The sequence below is a fragment of the Scardinius erythrophthalmus genome (assembly GCF_964197995.2).
Source record: "Scardinius erythrophthalmus genome assembly, chromosome: 16".
Lineage (NCBI taxonomy): Eukaryota > Metazoa > Chordata > Actinopteri > Cypriniformes > Leuciscidae > Scardinius > Scardinius erythrophthalmus.
This window is the reverse complement of record NC_138236.1, coordinates 24,919,774-24,935,833: the sequence shown is the minus strand read 5'-3', so window position 1 is coordinate 24,935,833 and position 16,060 is coordinate 24,919,774. Positions and strand designations below refer to the sequence as shown.

Here is a 16,060-nt window from a genome sequence, read left to right as displayed (position 1 = left end):
AAACAAATACACTGACCAAGCATATAAATTTGACAAGCAATAGGATAAAAATGTCAAACAACTTTGTTTTATTTCTGAAGTATTTTGTAACGCTCGCTTTCTTTCTCTCCCACGCACATATACGCATACAAAAGCTCTGTGCACAGAAGCTCTCACGCACATGTAGGACCTTGTTTTCTGCAGTACCCTACCCTCTTCTTAATCAGTTTTGCTATTTAAAAGTTACTCTTTCAACATTTTCACCATTTTCACCCTGATGGCTTACTGATTTGTAAGAAAGCAAGAAAAGTTGCACACACAAGTGTTTTGGTAATTTTCAAACAGGTTTCCTGCCTGCCTGCCATTGGTTGAGCCAGTGTTAAGCATATTACGCTGGGAAAAGAAAAAGTATTTCAACATTAAGCTTTAAGACAAATATACTAACCCTTTTAAAATCTCTCTCTTTCTTCCTGACAGGTTGGCTGGAGCACCGCTCGTGACTACTACACTTTCCTGTGGTCACCTCTTCCAGACAACTACACAGAGGGAACCGCAATCAACAGATCTGTGGTCTTCCAAGGTAAAATAACATGGTCAAAGATGGGGTTTTATGCAACCATTTCTTCAATGGATGTTGTGTCAGAGAGAAGGCCTCTCAAAGGTGCGTTCAGGGTATGCGGTGACGGATGCAATAAAATAGGAAACACTGACGGCTCCTATTAGAAGGCTGAAGTGTTGATGGGCCAGTTTTACTGGAGTGGTTCAGGTCACATACTGGAATCTTTGTGAGGGATTACATGGTTTTTGTGGCATGAGTCCGGATTCCTTACGGCAATTGAGAAAAAAATACCATTGAACAGAATAGACATAAGTCTATCATAAAACTGCTGTGGAACTAAAGTTTTGATGTAAAGGTTGGACTTCAGGCTATGTTCATTAGTCTTATTAGTTCATTTGCTTTAATACCTATGGGAAATACAAACGGGTTTGTTGTAATACATTCCTACTTTAACAATAGGGCCGTTCTCTAAATCTTTGCTTGATTCTGGGGTATTTTGCAGGTTACTACGTTCCAAATGACGATGCTGAGTTCTACCAGTTCTGCTATGTGACACACAAGGGAGAGATCCGCGGGGCCAGCACTCCTTTCCAGTTCCGTGCCAACAGCCCCACGGAGGAGGAACTGCTGACAGTGGAGGATGAAGGAGGATCCGATATTCTTGTGGTCACCACTAAAGCCAGTTACCTGGAGGTGATTCAAATTACTCAGTTCAAACTGATAGATTTCTTGTCAGTTTTCCCATGCCAGAGTTGACACTTTTTGATCTTTTTCCAGCAAAAGATGGAACAAATTCAACAGGAAAAAAGGGAGCTTTTGGAAAACCTGGACCTATTTCAGAAAGAGAGAGATGAACTGATTGATGAGAAGAACAGACTACAGAAAGAATATGAGCTGGAGCAAGAGAGCAGCGCTCAGCTCAGGAAAGATGTGCAGGTGAGACAGGAGAGAGAGCCAAAATTTCACAAGTTAAAAACAGGAAAAGGTTTTTCTCCAGGCTTCTTTTGTCCTGACTTAACCTCATAACATTTTAGAAATATAAATGCTTTTTCCATGTTTTATTGCAGTGGTTATATATAGGATGTTTTTTATATATATATATATATATATTTACAGTATTTTCCCTCTCAAATATGACAAAAAAAAGTCTTTCTTTAATATGTCATATAAAGTTTAAATCTAAATGGTTTTAGAATATAAAGTTCACAGGCTGTCAGCACCCCCTAGTGAGAGTCTCTCAGACTCTTTTCATAAAAAATACATAAAATATAATAATAATTTACATCTTTACTGACATGACAATCATCAGCACCATTTGTTGCTTTTAAGTGGCAATTTTCATAAAGTATAAATGTATCAGCTATGAGGCTGAGCTGGTTTAAAGATGAAAACAAGCACACCCATTTCTGGCTGTTAATTTTATGACCACACTTTTATATGTTTTTTTTATGTGCTGCTAAAATAATTCTAAAATTTCTGCACATGAACTGGTACTGCAGAAGAGACTGAAGTGGGAATTGGAGACCTGCTTTTCCATTAGTCATGTTTGCAGATTCTCAGAGACCACACACAAACACAACTCAAAGCCAACATTTTTTCTGCAATAACTCCCCATCCTTTCTGCACTAGCTAGACATACTTGCGTAAAGAAAAAGAAAAAATGATATATGGCTCATGTGTTTGTATGTGTACACAGGAGTTGCAGTTGTCTGCCCAGAGCTTGCAGGAGGAGAAAGAGGAGGTGAAGAGAAGAATGGAGGAGAGTACAGCACGACTGTTGCAGTTAGAGGAGGACCTGATCGGAGTCACCCAGAAAGGCCTGCAGAAGGAGACCGAACTAGACTGGTGCCTTCTTTTAATCATATTGAAGTAGCCATGATTAGCTAATCAGAGAAAACTATACAAATCTCTTTGATTATATTAACAAGCTAGGGTTGTCATGATACCAACATTTCCAGTCAATTCCAGTTAAATTTTATTATTATTATTATTATCATTTATCATTATTGCAGGTGCGGGTCGTGATATTTTGGTCATATTTTCAGCATAAAGCATTTGGATTTATTTCAGTTTATTGTGGACTTGTTCTTGTTTGCTGTTTTTCTTAGCAAGATCTTGCAACACGAATGAGTCAAGGCTCGTACCGCTTTCCCTGTGATTTCTTCCACCGCACATAAAGAAGAGAGAAACATTTCTGATGCATGTTAAAATACGTAATGAACAACTAGTTGTTCAGTTCGGTTCCGTACACACTGCGTAGCATTTTTGTAAATGCCATTGTCACTACCTGCATTTTTTTATTCGGTTGTAGAATACGGTTGTCACTCCCGTAATTACTAAACTGTGTGTACAGAACAGGAATACGCACTAAAAGATGAAGATACCACAGTTAACACAATATACTATTGGTCCATTTCTTCATTAAAAAAAAAAAAATATATATATTAACAGATTAAATCAAAACAAAGGCATGTAGCCTTATCGTAGTATAGTTTCTCTCAGTGAAGTTCCCAGTAAACTTTAAGCAACAACTGCTGGTACTAGCCATACTGTAGAAAAACTGATATTGTTAATATGCTAGTATCGACTTTGGTATTGAAGTACCAGTACTTTTTACATATGATCATAAGATTAGAAGATGTCATAACTGTAGATTAGATTTGTTAGATTCATATCTTTAGAAGATCCACTGCTGGATTTGAGAACTTTGACGAGTTTATTTAACGTATCCAAGATATGTTCCTTGTATGAGTGATTGATTGATTGATAATGGCTCTGATTTGACAGCCTGAAGGATCGAGTGAAGAAGTTAACCCTGGAGAAAGAGGCTCTTGAATGTCAGCTGAAGAATGAGAAAGATGAGAAGGAGCTCTATAAGGTAATGCCACTTGCTCACTACCTCACACATCCCTGTTATTATATGCTTTCTGTGCTAGGTGTGTAAAGTACCCGAGTAATTGCACTTCATTTCTATACTAAAGTATTATTTTAAGGAATTTGTACTTTACTTCACTACTACTGAAACTGAATACTTGTGGAAAACTTCACTATTTACAACAGGATCTGCATTTTCACGGGTTTAAATAAAATATTTTTGTTATAAGAGACAATAAAAACAACTCCTTTCCTTGAAAAAAAATGAAAGAAAAAGAACTAGATTTTCAAAAGTCAACGAATTTGCGACAGCTGAATGTAAAATTTCAAAAAAGTCGGTCTGAGTAACATATAATTTATTTAAGCCGCAAATTAAACTTCATTCCATAAAACAACTATGCATAAAGCATTTTGAACATCCCCAGCACATTTTAGAATTATAAAAAAATCAAACAGTTCACCCCTTACGCATGTTATCATGTCCGTCAAAAACTTAGTCTGGCTGTCAGTTGGAATATTAGAACTAGAAACATCGACATAACACAATCATGGGCATCAATCACTTAACTGAATACTTGCCGGCTAAGAAATAAATTATAATTACCTTACGATCCATCTGTTTTCAAATTCAAATCATTTAAATATCACTGCATCAATGTCTGTCAAAAAATAACATGCACAATACATGGTAGTATTTACGAGAAACGAAGGTCCAGGGTGTTCACGGAGCTTCACGCATTACCTGGAAAACCCACACTACCGGATGTTTTGACTATGTCATCGTTTTCCTAAAAGAGGGTGAAAATTGCAGCTTGAGCGGCTTTCATTTTCATTTGTTTCATTTTCCATTATACCATGGTCTGTCTGAATACTCTATTCTGATTGGCTGGAAGGTGTACAGTCAGTTTAATCTCCATACTATATTAATGCGCTGTTTTCATTGAAGCACACACGCTTATGTCACCCAGCGATTGGGCTGTGCACACACAGTAACATTCAGGAGCACAGAAATTTATCAACGCTGCCCCACGACTTTTATTAATAAAATAGCTTTGCTACTGATTTACTACATTACATTTCTCAGCAACGAGAGGGTTACTTCACTGGTTTTGAAGCAATTACACTCACAGCTTATAGAGAGAGATGCTAAACACATAGGTAATTCACACGCATCTCTCCTCTCTCTCTCTCTCTCTTTCGCTCGCTCGCTCATGAATTCAAATAAATGCTATAATCATTAATTCAAATCAAAAAGTCAAATTGCAGTCTGTAATACAACTACATTCATGTGTCAAACAACTATAGACCAGATTCTCTTGCAATTATTGTTTAACGATTTCAGGTTAAAATAAAAAATACAATTGCAAATTGCTTTACACAGAAGCCAAAAAGAGGTAAATATTTCACTTTTGAATATCCAAATGCAAATAAATGTGGAAACTTTTGTTTGGTTTAATACTTTGACTTTTAATTAATAAAAGTGACACCCATCCATGCATAAGTATAATTTCTTGGCATTTTTATACCATGCTTCATTCCCTCTTTTTTATCCCTAATCTATTTAATTTACCCAAAACCAACAAACAGACATTTTTTTGAGCTGCTGTTTTGAAAAGGCTTATGCATTTATCCATGGAGAAGTGCAATACAGGCCCTCATTCTTTTCCTAATTACTCTGACTAGCACTTTGTAATTCTCACTCTCCATCACTCACTTTGTCTCACCCTCTATCCCCACTTTCTTGTGGCGGGGACAGGAACTGGGCGTTAACGCTGGGCTGTAGCCACGGAAACGCACTTCACAGCAGCTGCCCGAGGCACAGACAGAGAAGAGTGGGGGTGGAGCAGAGTTGCTGCTCTCTTACTGCTGCATTATAATTAGGTCTAGCTCACATACTTCCTCACCAGGCGGAAATACACCTCATTGTAGAGATTGTGTGGATAATTGGGGGTTCGTCCAGGGTCTGGAATGGCTTTGGTACACTGCTAGTTTTATGTGCCATGTGCCCAGGTTATTGCACAGCAGATGTGCAAAGAGAAAGTCAAACAGTCTACTTGAATGAAGTATCTGTGTGTGTTTGGCAACAGATTCACCTGAAGAACCGGGAGCTTGAGAACACTAAGCTAAGTACTGAGCTGCAGATGCTGAAATCAGTGGATGTGAATAAGGAGAACACCATTGCTCAGCTGAAGGAGGAACTCACAAGAGTCAAATCCTGCCTGGCAGAGAAAGAAAAACAGCACCGCCAGCTACTGGCCAACAGTTCACCCTCGGTACACACACAAAAAGCTTCTGCTTAACCTATATTTTGTATAGAGTGCTGCAGGAATGAATCCTAAAACCTGGAAATGTGTTAATACTTTTCCACTTCTGGTTCCAACCAGAGTTATTGGGTTTTTGGTGCAATGCCTGAAAAAGGTCTGTATTTAAAACAAGCTTAAGATATTTTCATGTTTTATTCTACAACATAAAATGCATCAGTACTCAACTCATGATTTTTTAAGCTTTTACGTGTCCTGAAAAAGTGCTTGCTAAAAAGTGGCCAAATGGGACGAATGGGTGAACAGGAAAACTCATCTACTCCCTAGTCCATTTTTACAGTCTCATTGTGTTTGTACTTGCATTCTTGCAAATTATTCAACTCAAACTTTCCAGCTTGTAGATTTTTTTATAAAAATGGAAAGAGCTGTCAGAAACTTTGTGGTGGTGACGTTGAATGCATCCATAGTGTAGTTTGTTTATAGCCTAACTTTAGTTACTTCTGGCAATTGTATTTAGACTTCAAAATGAATAAAAGAAAATTATCTTTATGGACAAACATGTAAGAATCATGAACTTTCGATGATCACAGACTTATTTTCTATAATAATCCAAAAGCCAATAATCCTATTGGCTTTTTGTCATAGGAACTTCTGATAGCAACTTCCAGGTTGGTCTACAAATATAATCATCCCTGCAGCACTCTATATTGTAGGGATATTGATCCGTTAAAAACATTATGGTCGGAGCTGTGGGCTAGTTGTTAACACATTGAGCCGTTGTGCTCATGTGAATGACTTGAGTTCATATTTGGCTTCATGATCCTGTTTCCACCTCTTTTCTTTTATAATTTCTTGTATGTATCAATAAAATTGGCAAAAAGGCCAACATTCAGAAAACGTATCAGTTTGGAAAACAGATTATGGCTGTATTTGTTAGCTTTATTAGCAGTAGAAATGCGGAAATGTGTGCATATTTGTGTAGGTTTGTATTCACATAAGTGTTATTTTTGTGTTTGTCAGGGGGAAAGTAATGCTCTTAAGGAGCAGCTCAGGCAGAAAGAGGAGCAGTTGCAGGCTAGCCAGCAGCAGGCAAACATGCTAAAAGCTGAGCTGCGCGACTCCTCCAATGCCCGTGACAGAAGCATGGCCGAGCTGTACCGTATCCGCCTGGAGGCAGAGTCATTAAAGAAGGGACAGACAGAGGCCCGGGCTGAGTGCAGCCGCCTGGAAAAGCAGCTGGAGGAGATGAAAAACTCAACCCAGCAGGAGGCGGTAAAGAGATGCCCACCTGTTTGACCATTTTATCATGTTTGTGATGTGCAACAGACTTCTGTATTCTGTAAAACAGGTCGCATCGCTTCCAGTTCAGGTCTTTTGTATATGCTTTGTTACATATAGACCCGTTTTACTCAAGATACCTTCAGAGCAAGCAAAGATGAGCATAACCGCTCTCCATCGCATATGCCGATGCCGACACATATGATGTTCGGCATAAAGCCTATTGACCAGGCCACAATTACACTTTAAATAATCACCTGAATCCAGGACGCCTTAATCAAGATAGCCCGCCACTTTCCAGGAATAAGTCTATTCTATACCGTAGATTGCGTTCTGTGTTCTAACTAAAGAATGTTAGGAACTGTTTTTGTTTTCATGGTGTAACTGAATAATCTCTCTTTCCCTCGGCAGTGTAAGGAGACGGAAGGTTTAGCTGTTGTCGAAATGCAGAGAGAAATTGAAGATTTACGGCTCAGGCTGCAGATGGCTGCTGAACACTATAAAGACAAATATAAGGAATGCCAGAAGTTCCAGAAACAAGTGGCCAAGCTTTCTGAACAGCCAGGAGTGAGTAAACCCTCACTTTGCAATTATATAGCTATACCACCTGCAGAGTCTTGTGGTTTGAGTTTTTAGTGGTTTGCTAGTTTTTAAAGTAGGCCTACCTTTGTGTTTTGCTCAGGTGAAGAGAAGTCCAGGGTCTGAACCTTTGTCTGCCAGTCCAGAGGCATCTGCACCAGGTAAGTTCAAGCTAAGCGATACAAACTAGAAATTCCATGTTTTTAGGATGTCTGGGGACATTGTATGAACATGCTGTTGTGTTCTCTGGACTGCTATCAGGAAGCCCAGGTACTTCAGATGCTGTGCTAGATGCCATCATTCACGGCAGGCTGAAAAGTGCAAGCAAGGAGCCAGACAAAAATGACAAATACAGGAAATGCAAACAACTGCTTAATGTAGGTTCTTCTTTTTTTGTCTCTGACATACTGGATCTGTTTGATATACTAAAGTATTTAGTGTACCCCCCTGCAGGAGGAGAGAGAGCGGTGCAGCATGATAAACGATGAACTCACAAAGATGGAGGTGAAGCTAAGGGAGCAGATGAAAACCAACGAGGGCCTGCGAATGCAGCTGGCTGCTGAGGAGGATCGCTACAAGGTCAGCATTACCTACTGGTCCAGAGTTTAAACTAAAAATGTATTATATACTATACTAGAGGACATTTGGGCTTAACATGCTAGTATGTTATGCAAAAAGACAGATAACATTAAAGGTAGGGTAGGCAATTTTAGAGAGGCTAGCAATAGCAAGCTAGCTTTGAAAGCATGAGGTCCCACCCTCCCTTCAGAGTCATTACAATAATAAGGAACATTAAACTATCAGAGCTCTGACTTGTACCACATGACTGCTGTACAGCTCCTGGAATAATGTAACGGGTTGTCATCTTGTAATTACGGATACGACATGGCGTGAACGCAGCATAGCCTAAGCTTGTTGTTTTGGTTCAGGAGAATCTGTAAAAGATGGTTGCTCTTTGTTAACAACCACAACAACTTTGCATAGCCTTACGGAACGCACTGATGAAGTGTGATATCTGCGCGAGAAGGGTGCTTGGAGGTATGGAAATACATATGTTGACAGGCAGGTAGGACATCCTATCATTGTATTCGGACCGATTGGACGAAAAATATTTTGGTCCTGAGACTTCCACAGGAGATATATGTGCATGTTTTAATATTTAGACCACTTCTAGTATTGATTGCTATCAGGATATGAAGAAAATTTCAACCAGTATAACAAAAGTTGTTTATTTAAAAAATTGCTTACCCTACCTTTAAGTCTGGAAGGCTGGATTTCTGAGCTACATGACTCAGAAATTCATGCTTCCAGACTTAATGTTATTAAAGACAGATGACAACCAGATGACCACTGCTCGGACAGATTCCACCAAGTCTAAAGTTGCGTTCTCATTCAAAACAAATTTTTTGATTTCAGATTCTGAAAGTTTTGTTTATAGGAACCCTAAAAGTTGCAATCTGATGAACATATACATTTACTTGTATCTGGAACAATACTTAAAGGCATGCACAGTGCCCGGGTAACGTGTTCAGAACCAGAGAAAACCACTGCGATAATGTCACCGGAGCTACCGAGAGCATATTCCATTTTTAGCGCAATTTTCCACCGGATAAATTGCGATTGTTAACTCATGATTTCTGTTCTGTGCGTCTGTGCGCACCAATCTTGCACTTCTATCTACTCCTCAACCAGACCACCTAGAGACTTCGGGTTTTCGGCATTATGTTAAGAAAAGGTCTAATCTCAGGAACGCAAAAAAAAAAATCCAGGAAAAGATTTACTATCTCTTAGTGTTGTGATCCCATGAGGTGAGAAAATTGCGCTAAAACACTCATTGAGTTTTTATTACTTGTTTTGCCTTGACGACATATCTAAAAAGACAGATAACATACTGTATGTCAGAAAAGCTTTTTATTAAATGTTTAGTAAATATATTCCTCCACTGACTAGTTTGCAAGACATAAGACGTAAATAAACACACGCGTGTAAACTTGCGCATCTAACACCATATCACCCTGTAGCCCAAGACTGGTTGCCCACTGAAGTTAAGCAGGGTTGAGCCTGGTCAGTACCTGGATGGGAGACCTCCTGGGAAAACTAGGTTGGTGCTGGAAGATGTGATAGTGAGGCCAGCAGGGAATGCTTACCTAAACACTATACTGTAAAAAGCACTGTCCTTTGGATGAGACTTTTAAAACCGAGGTTCTGACTCTCTGTGGTCATTAAAAATCCGCTTTGGGTGTACAATAGTACATAATAAAGCACTATATAAATGCATCATTTATTCATTCGCTTATTAATCACGGCACTGCACGTGTGCAAGGTATTTTCGAATCCAGTTGAAAATAGCTGGATTCAAGCGTTTACATGCTTAATTTATTTCTTGTTGAGGCCGCCTTTATCTCCACTTCTCCTAATATTACAGTGTAGTCTCTTTCTGCTATAGGAAGTATCAAAAGCAATGTTCAGCGTCTAAGATCTCAACAAAAGGAAGCTGTGCTGTTTTTTTCTCTTTCTTCTTTTATACAGTTTAGAACCAAATGACTCAGATCAGGGGGAAATGTGATCACAGATAAGCAGACCTTCAGATGTTCTGATAAGAGATTCAGGAAGACCTTAGTACCGTTTCTCCTCCACACTGTTTACGGCTGCTCTGAGTCAAGCCCGGTATTGTTGCATTAGCACAAATACACTGACTGTGCTGGTTTATGAGTGTGTCACTGAGGAGACTGACTTTTACTGCTGTTTACACGAGACATGGAGACAGTGGAGGAAGGACAGTTGGGAGTCCTGGGATCAAGACAGGATAATGCATCTGCTGGCTGCCTCCCTACACAGCAGGAGACGGAGCGAGGGTCTCGGTTCTGTTTAAGTAGGAAGGTCATGTACAGATCAGTGGTATACTTCAGGCGAAGTTGACTTTTTCTGTGCGTGACTCACATGGAGCCATGCAAAGACAGATGTAAATGAGTAGCAGAGAAGGCATCTTGTATCATTGAGGTTTTTGTATGCATATCAGAAAGCATTTTCAAGACCGTTCCTTTATTATCATTTTTTTTAGTTCCCACATTTTTAGTGAATAAATGTTATTATATGGCTCTGGAATACTTTCCACGAAATATAGAAAGATGTTCCACGTTCCTTTCGGTGGATTCAATTATCTTTGGGAGGGACCAAACCAATTTTTTGGATTGGGAGCCGGGTCACAAATGTAAAGGTCCTTTTTATTTAAAGTCGGGATGAAGTCAAAGCTGCAATAGTCTTTTCTTCCCTATTGTGACATATATCCGAGTAAAACAGCTTCTCGAACAAAGAAAAATGTTGGAAGGATCTTGATTTTGTCCATGGGGAATTGATTGGATCATTGGATGGTTGTGGTTTACTATTGCTGTGATGTTTGTGAGAGACAGAGAAAAGCGTCAGAGGAGAGATGTCACTGCAAGAGGGAGGGAAGTTATTTTGATTAAAGATTATGAGGGCACATGAATTTTTAAAAAACAATGATTTGCATGGATAAATCATTTATAATAAATACTGCAATCCATAAAAAAATAAGAATTGTCCATTTTGATTTTGAGGTGACTTTAATTTAATATTAACATTTTTTAAATAATATAACTAAAGCATTTAAAGTGTTTTAAGTAAAATAGTAATTTTTAGAATTTATTGTAAAGTAATAGATTTTTTACTATTTGCAAATAATATTATTTTAAAATATGCATGCATTCACTCGCAATCAAATTACATGAATCGCACAGATTATATATTTTCAATTCAAAACAGCGAAATTTGGATTGATCATTTAACATTTCTTTTGTAACAGTTGTCAAAAATGAAATGTTTCGCTTCTTACCTCACACTTTTTCACTGTAAAAACTGAGCGATGTGCTTGAATTCATGTTTTGCTTCTCTATAAGCCTGTCTTTGATTTGATTGGCCATCTCTAACAATTGTGACATTAACAAGTGCTGTTTTTGTCATCCTAACAACATACAGAGCAGTGCATAATAGAGTACAACAGTACATCACCAATATCACACATTGGGAGATATCTGATATCAATTTGGCCATATCTGATTATTGGAGGGGACTTGTCACCCTCAAGGCTTACAGTCCCCCCAGTACATTATTTCTAACATATTAACTGATAATATGTGACTACTCTATAGTCAAGGTTTTTAGCAAATTAATCTAAAAAATAATACCCTTTTCTCATTCCAGAGCCAGGTGGCAGAGAAGGGCCGAGAACTCAGGGAGCTGAAGGACAGTCTTTTTGCGTTGACCAAAGAAAAAGAGAAACTGGAGGGGGTGCGTGCTTTCGTTTTCATTTTCTGTAGGCCTCTCTCTGCCAGTCTAAAAATGCAGTTGTTTTGCTTGCTTGTTGTTTTATTCTCAGGATCTGGTTTGGGTTTAACATATCTCTCTAATTGGGCCAGCAGTGCAAGTGAGTCCTTATTTTCCATTCAATTACCCTGGACCACAGAGAGGGACGCGTAGTCGAGGTATAACACAGAACTCGACGCTCGAGAAGCAAAATGGCCCAATTTGAGGTTCAGACTAAATGAAATTGGCGCCTGTCGAAGACTTCAATAAAAGGCAGAGCTCTGCCTCCCTTTGAACAGGCAGAGGAGTTTTAATGAAGGGCCTAATTAAACTGTTTGTGTGAGGGTGGCGAGTTTCTCTACGCCGCTGCCGCTGCTCACTGTGGTGAGTGATGTATTGTCTGGACTCAGAAGGAAGAGAAGGATGAAAAAATGGGACCTGACTCAATTAATGTCAATACATCACGCCTGGCCTCAAATTAGACTTTGCTTTCAGTTTTAGGCCAATTTCACCCCTTTTAGTTTTTAATTTGCATTAAAGTTTCAATTGGAATGTGTGGATCAGGTAATTAGCTATTGATTTCAGTCATCCAAAACTTAACAGCCGTGGTGTTTCCTGTGTCCCTTCAGGAGTTGCAAAGGAGTGTGAGCAGGGAAGAAGAACACGGAAAGAAAGATGGCAGTCTGGATGTGCAGTCGGTTTTCTTGCAGTACCCGATGCCGTACCCTCTAGACGACCCATCTCCTCTGCTGGTGCCCCAGCGCCCCACTGATCTGATGTTTGGGAACCCATACTCTTCTACTGACTCCAGGGGTATATACGATACTATCTTCATCATTTGTTCACTTTAAACAAGGGGTCAAATTTTATCAGTGAGCGCACCATAGAACATAAGTGTGGTCGCATTTACCATTGTTCAGAGATTTTTACTGTGGGGAAAAAGCCAGCCCTTTTAATAGGAACTTATGCAATTGACAATTCTGCATGAGGGCAGATTTCGCAACGGGTTCAAGTTTGTCATGCGGATTTGCAGCATTGACCAATATAAAGCTGTCTAGTTTGAAAGTGACTTTAATATCCCTGAACTTTTAAATCGCTACGCTACTGCTGACGGTAGACAATGGAGCTTTTATTTTCTGTGATATTTCACCAAAATTTCGCTAATATGACAACAAATTGAGACATCAATCTTAATCGTTTAATAGAGTGCAACGGTTGGGTTCCGGAAGGAAAATCTCCATTCATTTTCTCCATAAGGAAATTGATTACAGACAGACCTACTGTGAGCTACGAGGTTGTTAATACATGGTATTTGCTTCTTCTGGAACTACATTACCCATGATGCTGTAAAGAAAATGACACCAATCAGAGAGTCGGAAAAAATCAACAAGCTCCGCCCACTCCCATGAAGCACTGCGAATGACGTAATCGAGTCGATCTATATGCATATTTTGCAATAAACTTAAAATATCTTGTTCTTATACATGTAATCAACATTTGTAAATGAGTAGTTTTATATGTCTCCATCGTTTTTAGTTCGATTATGCTGTTTGCAATGCTTCATGGGATTGTAGTTCTTTCCCTCACTAAAACCGCTAAGTACAAATTCTTTTGTCTTTTTGTCTGATTTTCAAAACCTTTTTTGCTTGAAATCAGAGTTTGTATTGTTGTGATTCACCCCGTAGCTGATTGGCTTGGTTCATAAATCCCTATGGGAGAAATGAATGAAAAGGTACTTCTGGAACCAGCGCCGCTTAAAAAGGGGGCAGGAACTTTGCACTCTATTGTTTTAAATAAACATTGTAATGACACTGACACCTAGAATTGCTATGTATTATTTTTTTCGCAAAATAAATGCCATTTGGTTTGATATTTTGTAGCTAATATAATGACAGTAAAACATGCGTGACCTGAGGCTTTAAATACTGTTTATGGCCAACTGTACATGCTTATACTGTATTTGTTTGAGCTAGGGGGTTTTCTCAAAGGTATAAATCTAGATATTAAGGCATTAAAACGTTTCCTTTCCTGACAGATGGAGCCGATGGAGAGTTCTCTGATGACCAGATGCCCCGACTGCCCCCAGTTGGGCCCCCATCCTGGGACAGCAATGTGGTGTGCATACAGCCCGCCCGTAACCTCAGTCGTCCTGATGGACTGGAGGAACCAGAGGAGCCGCAGAGCGCTGTGAGTTCATTAGGGCTTCCTCCACGTTCAGCCGTTAGAAGTGATATAGAGGTGGGATTAAGGTTTTAATCAAGTCAGAACTGCGGATGGGTTTAAATTCTTCCCAAATCTCTGTCTTTCTTTTATCTGCGCTTCTCTCTCCACTGCGCTGGCCTCCGGCTAAGCTAAGCTGGCATTATTAAAGCCCTGGTAACCCGGAACAGACCCATTAAGGAAGTGCTCACGCTCGCAACTAATTGAGCTCATTAGCCTTGCTCGGATAATGGTGGATATACCCAACTAAACATGGAAGAGGTTCAGTCAGTTACTGTAAACCTCACTTTTCATCTGAACCGACTTGAGGCCTATTCAAGTTTGATGTGACTGAAATATACAAAAGTATTAAAAATGTTCACAAATAGTTTTTAAATGGATAGTTCACTCAAAAATGGAAATTGTCATCATTACCAAGCCTGTATGACTGACTTCCATTCCTTAAAGCTGCAGTCCGTAACTTTTTTTGTGTATATAATAAGCGAGTACGTCATGAATCCATTTTCCAAACCTTGTTTTTGTCTTATCGTGAATCACTACAGTATAGTAAGTGTTTATATTGGGACTATTTTAGACTGGTTTGGGTGCACCTACGTGACTCGTCATAGACATAAACAGAGAGAAGTATCTCAGACTACAATGTTCTTCCGCAAGACGCATGCAGTTCTGTTTATTAACCGCCAAAAGTTACGGACTGCAGCTTTAAATCCGGAGTAAAATGACAGGAAATGTTTTTCTTCTCTCCCCAGCCAACTAATGATCAGCCTACAGCCACTGACCCTGCAGAATTCCTCAATGATGGACAGATACCGTTCTGCTTTGAACCCAGGTAAGGACACACACACAAACATCACGGCTGTTACCTATCATGTGGTTGAGCTTTGGTTGTGGTGTGAATATGCGCGTTAGCCCACCCACATCGCCTTCACACAGATGTTGTTTTACTGCCGTTTACTCTCCTGTTGGTCCGGCACCAACTTATTCACAATTTGTTTTGTATTTTTATGCAAAGGTTTCACCCAGTTTAATGTAATTTCTCTCTCTTGCAGTGGGGAGCAGAAGCGCTGTCCGCTGTGTGAAGTCATCTTCCCTCCTCATTACGACCAGTCGAAGTTTGAGGAGCACGTGGAGAGCCACTGGAAGATCTGCCCCATGTGCAGCGAACAGTTCCCTCTCGACTGCGACCAGCAGCTCTTCGAGAAGCACGTCCTCACCCACTTCGACAGTAACGTGCTCAACTTCTAGTCGAGGAACAGGATACTCGCCTCCACTTCACATTCACATTTGTGTTGCAGTTAACAGCCACTTTAAACAGCATGTTTAGCTTTGAGCATTCATCTGTAGAGAACTGATTCTTTATTTAAACACAGTCAAGGTGAAGGTTGGATGTGGATAATGAATTTTAGGGTCTTTTATTTGTGTCCATTTTAGTTGGGGATTAATTTCGTCTATAGGACTGTGCTGTTTGTTGTAGCTCACTTTAACGCCTCTCATATCAAGTTGGCAGGGCAGTTGGTGAAGAATACTTTCAGAACACTGAGCAAATGTCATAATTAAGCATTCTGTTGAGAACCGTCCCCAGGTTCAATAGTGTAAGTCAAGTATCGCCTACTATACTCTGTGCGAGGCAGAGCACAGCTTTTTCTGTCTGGGCATATATGTGACCAGCTAAGAGGGTGATTCTATATTATAAAATTATTTTAGAATAAGCTTTTAAAGATAAACCTTGATAATCGCACTTTCAGTTAGCGTTTTTTCCTTTATCTATTTAAATCACTTATTTTAATTGAGTTGCATGCTCACATTTCCTCTGCACTGAAATCACAAACCTCTTCTTTTTTTTTTTTTATTTCTTTAGTTATATACATTTGGTCTCTTACTGTGTGAGTGTGTCTTACATACTTGATCTAAACTAATAAAGATTTACGGAAGCAATATTTATTCTGGTCATGTGGAGTTAAAATATTTACCTTGGCTTACAAAACTG

The 16,060-nt window shown here is 39.3% G+C and overlaps 1 protein-coding gene across 2 annotated transcripts in view; it reads left to right on the top strand.

Moving 5' to 3' along the window:
* tax1bp1b (Tax1 (human T-cell leukemia virus type I) binding protein 1b) overlaps positions 1-16,008 on the top strand; it is a 39,253-nt gene extending 23,245 nt beyond the window's left edge. The window contains exons 3-18 of one of the 2 annotated variants that reach the window (XM_081389470.1): positions 457-559; positions 1,041-1,231; positions 1,316-1,474; positions 2,235-2,383; positions 3,326-3,416; positions 5,500-5,685; positions 6,694-6,945; positions 7,363-7,518; positions 7,634-7,691; positions 7,792-7,907; positions 7,984-8,109; positions 11,752-11,838; positions 12,483-12,666; positions 13,889-14,040; positions 14,823-14,902; positions 15,123-16,008. In XM_081389470.1, the coding sequence (XP_081245596.1) occupies positions 457-559; positions 1,041-1,231; positions 1,316-1,474; positions 2,235-2,383; positions 3,326-3,416; positions 5,500-5,685; positions 6,694-6,945; positions 7,363-7,518; positions 7,634-7,691; positions 7,792-7,907; positions 7,984-8,109; positions 11,752-11,838; positions 12,483-12,666; positions 13,889-14,040; positions 14,823-14,902; positions 15,123-15,318 (2,286 nt within the window). In that variant the 3' untranslated portion in view covers positions 15,319-16,008. The remainder of the gene's footprint in view (positions 1-456; positions 560-1,040; positions 1,232-1,315; positions 1,475-2,234; positions 2,384-3,325; positions 3,417-5,499; positions 5,686-6,693; positions 6,946-7,362; positions 7,519-7,633; positions 7,692-7,791; positions 7,908-7,983; positions 8,110-11,751; positions 11,839-12,482; positions 12,667-13,888; positions 14,041-14,822; positions 14,903-15,122) is intronic. The other variant, XM_081389471.1, reaches the window with a different exon arrangement.
* Positions 16,009-16,060: the final 52 nt, after the last annotated feature.